This window comes from Neophocaena asiaeorientalis, unplaced genomic scaffold (genome assembly GCF_003031525.2).
Source record: "Neophocaena asiaeorientalis asiaeorientalis breed wild unplaced genomic scaffold, Neophocaena_asiaeorientalis_V1.1 scaffold581, whole genome shotgun sequence".
Classification (NCBI taxonomy): domain Eukaryota; kingdom Metazoa; phylum Chordata; class Mammalia; order Artiodactyla; family Phocoenidae; genus Neophocaena; species Neophocaena asiaeorientalis.
Window position 1 is genome coordinate 1,711,040 of NW_020172732.1, and position 4,340 is coordinate 1,715,379.

Consider the following 4,340-nt stretch of genomic DNA (forward strand, 5'->3'; position numbering starts at 1 on the left):
TACAATATAATTATCCTATTGTGTTGTCATTATCTTGCTGTATATCTGTCTTGCTCTCTCATTAGGCCATCTTAGCCATTACCTTTTTGTCCCTTTTACCTTTCAAGTTATAAACATAATACATGCCTTTTAAATAAAATTCAAACACTAGTATCTACAAAGTAAAAGTCTAATTTTTTATTTCCCCATCCCCATTTCTACTTCCTGTAAGTTAGCAGTATTATTAAATTGACTATCTTTCTAAATCTAGAAACGTATGCACACACAAATATGTATTTTTTTCCTTGCAAAAAGGGGCAAATAATGCATATATCCTGAAACTTACTGTCTTCCCTGTTTGGTTGTATATATTAGATAATGTCCCTGTATTAACACAAAGGTTTGAATTGCCAAAGCATCCTCCTGTAAATGAGAGATCTTACCCAACACCAACCTTAGTCATGACTTGAATGTTACAGGCAGGAGGCTAACACAGGAGCTAGGCACCAACATTCCTTGCCGGAGGGGCCCCCAGCCAGTAGACACAGCTTCCAAAGAATGTCACTTTCTCATATAGGACATCTCAGCATGCTTAAAATACCTACTTATATATAGACTGACGTTAAGTCACTTATAAACATATTCATAACAGACTTTTACTGTGATTTTTAGTGTGTTTACAGGAGCAAAATTCAACCCTGGGACACATTTTTGTTTGTTTGTTTCGGGTTATCAGACAAGTTGTGAACAATATATACAGAAACATTTTCTTAAAGGAAGCCTCTTCTGTTTGGGGAATCCCAAGGTTTGTACTCCATTAGTTACCCAAATAGAAAATGTCTTTGTGATTACCTCCCATGTTCCAGCCAGCCAAGCTCTATAAATCCATGTTCTGAGATTATTTACAAAAGCAATTAAGATAGATCAGGTATTTCCTGACATTTTAAAATGAGGACTCTGTTATCTATTAAAAACCTTTAGCTTGTTTGCATGGAGGTCTGGTATCAAGCTGGGAATCCCCAGCTGAAGGATTGAGCCACAGGCTTGCTGTTAACCGTTTCCTACCCATTCCTGTTTCAGTACTTTCCGACCAACTTTATTATTTTAATGGCTGATTACGTTTGATAGTTGAATTTTTCCAGGAGTTTTGTTATTAAAAACAATGCAGTAAATATGCTTGTATACACATCTGTGTGCCTTTTTGCAAATACTTCTTTAGGAGAGACACTCAGAAGAGATATTCTGGGTAGAAGAGAATATAAATTTAATATATTGATAGATATTGCTCAGTTGCTCTCCTAAAAGAATGCAAATTTATATTCCCACCTGTTTTTCTGTGACATCTGGAGTACAGTCTATTATTAGAAAAAAATGCCAATCTAACAATAAAAAATAGCACCTCATAGTTTTAGCTTACCTTCTTTGATTTAGAGAGGCTGATGTATTAAATGATCACAGAACTGCTCTTGTCAGTCCTTTTAGTCTAGTGCTGCTACAGAAAAGGACATCGTGGCTGCCCTTCCATTATTCACAGTTACCTGTCAATGGGTAGTTTTAAGGGTTTCACAGTTGAGATGCTGAGCACATCAGAAGTGTTTCTGTGATGCTCTATTCAGCAGTTCTTTTGGTAGTTCTCATGGAACCCCATGAATATTTTGATGGAATACATGAACCTTTTATCAACGCCAAAGGCATTCCTTACTGGTTTTTAATATGCTTTCTTACTTAATGACCTTGAATTAGAAGGTAAAGATTGTGTTTAGCAACTGTATCCAGAGATGATGTAAGTGCCTTTTGACTGTACAGTGCTCATATTTCTTAGATGGTTTATTATAACAGTGTACCACTAGTGAAAATGACCACTGTGAAAGTGCCATTTTTGACACAGCAAAGGGTTTGCTAGCTTTTTGAGTTTTTTTTTAAATGAATTTATTTATTTATGTATTTTTGGCTGTGTTGTGTCTTTGTTGCTGCACGCAAGCTTTAGCTGCGGTGAGCGGGGGCTACTCTTCATGGTGGTGCGCAGGCTTCCCATTGCAGTGGCTTCTCTTGTTGCGGAGCACAGGCTATAGGCACGTTAGCGCAAGTGCAGGCTCAGCAGTGGTGCACGGGCTTAGTTGCTCCGTGGCATGTGGGATCTTCCCAGACCAGGGCTTGAACCTGTGTCCCCTGCATTGGCAGGTGGATTCTTAACCACTGCGCCACCAGGGAAGTCGCAGGTTTTTGAGTTTTGATTACATTTTAGGCTAGTTTTCAGCAAATCACTGGAATTAAAAAAAATCCATGGAAAATGCCATATTGGGTGATTACCTTTTGGAGACTCTCTCAGATGACTAGTTTGAGGGTTTTTTTCCCCTAATCTCTCTAATATCTTCTTGATCCCTTATTTGTATATTCCTTTCTAGTCTAGAGTCTTTTTTTCTAAAAATTAACTTTATTAAAGTATAACTTACATACGATAAAACAATTAAAAATATATAGTTCAATGAAGTACAAATGTGTACATCTGTGTAAACAATACTCCTTTCAAAACATAGAACATTCCCATCACCCCAAAAATCTCCCTCAAATGTCTTCCCAGTCAACTCCTTTCCACCCTGCCCAGGTAAACTAATCTATAACTGTATATTCAACTTCATATGAATGGAATCATACAACTTACATCCATTTTGTCTGTTTTCTTTCCCTCAACATAATTTTTGAGATTCACCCATGTTCTGTGTGTCAGTAATGTTTTCCCTCTTTATTTCTGGGTATTTTATTATGTTTACATACCATAACTGATTTATCCATTCATCTATTATTAGACATTTGGGTTTTTCTAGTTTGGTGCTTTTATAAATAAAAATTCTGTGAACATGTTTTTTTTTTTTTTGGTATGCGGGCCTCTCACTGTTGTGGCCTCTCCCATTGCGGAGCGCAGGCTCAGCAGCCATGGCTCACAGGCCTAGCCGCTCTGCGGCATGTGCGATCTTCCCGGACCGGGGCACGAACCCGCGTCCCCTGCGTCGGCAGACGGACTCTCAACCACTGCGCCACCAGGGAAGTCCACTTTTTTGTTTTTTTTGTTCCTTTTGTTTTTTTGGCCAAACCCTCTGGCTTACTGGATCTTAGTTCCCTGACCAGAGATTGAACTCAGGCCCTCGGCAGTGAAAGCGCCAAGTCCTAACCACTGGACCTCCAGTGAATTTCCTGAGCATTCTTTTGTAAGTCTTTTGCAGGCATATATTTTCATTTCTCTTGGGTAAGTATGTAGGAGTGGAAGTGCTGGGTCATATAGTAAGTGTAGTTATAACTTTCAAAAAACTGCCAAACAATTATTCAAAGTGTTTGTGCCATTTTACATTCCTACTAGCAGCGTATCAGAATTCCAGTTGCTTCACATCTTGGTCAACGCCTAGTATTAGATGTTGTTTTGGTTTTTAGCCATCTTAGTGGCTGTGTAGTGGCTTTTAATCTGAATTTCCTGAATGAAGTTTTTTTTTTTTTTGGGTGGCTACGTTGGGTCCTCGTTGCTGTGCCCGGGCTTTCTCTGGTTGCAGTGAGCGGAGGCAACTCTTTGTTGTGGTGCAGGGGCTTCTCATTGCAGTGACTTATCTTTGTAGAGCACGGGCTCTAGGCGCACGGGCTTCAGTAGTTGCAGCACGTGGGTTTCAGTAGTTGTGGCTCACAGGCTCTAGAGCGTAAGCTTGGTAGTTGTGGCACACAGGCTTAGTTGCTCTGCGGCATGTGGGATCTTCCCGGATCAGGGCTCAAACCCATGTTCCCTGTATTGGCAGGCGGATTCTTAACCACTATGGCACCAGGGAAGCCCTGAGTGAAGTCTTTTGATGGAGAATGTTCTTGAGGTTTTCTTTAATTTTTCTATAGGGCTATAGACTTGTATACACTAATGGTAAATCTTTTTTTTTTATTTAAAATTTTTTCTTTAGGTTTCTTTAAAAGTGATTGAAGACAATAATTCAAAATGCCTGAAAATCCTGCTACAGGTAAACTAGTTATATACTTCTATCACTAAATTAATTATTCAAAAATGGAATATAAGATGGGATTTAACTTGTACTCTTATTATCCTTCTTCAAACAAGATAAATTGCAGGTCCTGCAAGTTCTTGATCGCTTGAAAATAAAATTGCAGGAGAAGGGTGATACTTCACAGAATGAGAAGCTCTCTATGTTTTATGAGACACTAAAGAGCCCTCTTTTCAACCAGATACTCACTCTTCAACAGTCCATCAAGCAATTGAAGGGGCAAGTAAGTTACCCATCAGGGTTTTACATGTTGATATATTCAAACCAGCAAAGAAATATAGAAGGAGATAGGTGCAAACTGTCTATTCTTTTTTTTTTTTTTTTTTTTTG

The 4,340-nt window shown here is 38.7% G+C and overlaps 1 protein-coding gene across 6 annotated transcripts in view; it reads left to right on the top strand.

Annotated features, from left to right (window-relative positions):
* The first annotated feature begins 3,909 nt into the window (after positions 1–3,909).
* PATJ (PATJ crumbs cell polarity complex component) overlaps positions 3,910–4,340 on the top strand; it is a 336,033-nt gene continuing 335,602 nt past the window's right edge. For all 6 annotated transcript variants that reach the window (XM_024740399.1, XM_024740403.1, XM_024740400.1 and 3 more), the window contains exons 1-2: positions 3,910–3,968; positions 4,067–4,233. In XM_024740399.1, coding sequence (XP_024596167.1) covers positions 3,947–3,968; positions 4,067–4,233 — 189 coding nt within the window. In that variant the 5' untranslated portion in view covers positions 3,910–3,946. The remainder of the gene's footprint in view (positions 3,969–4,066; positions 4,234–4,340) is intronic.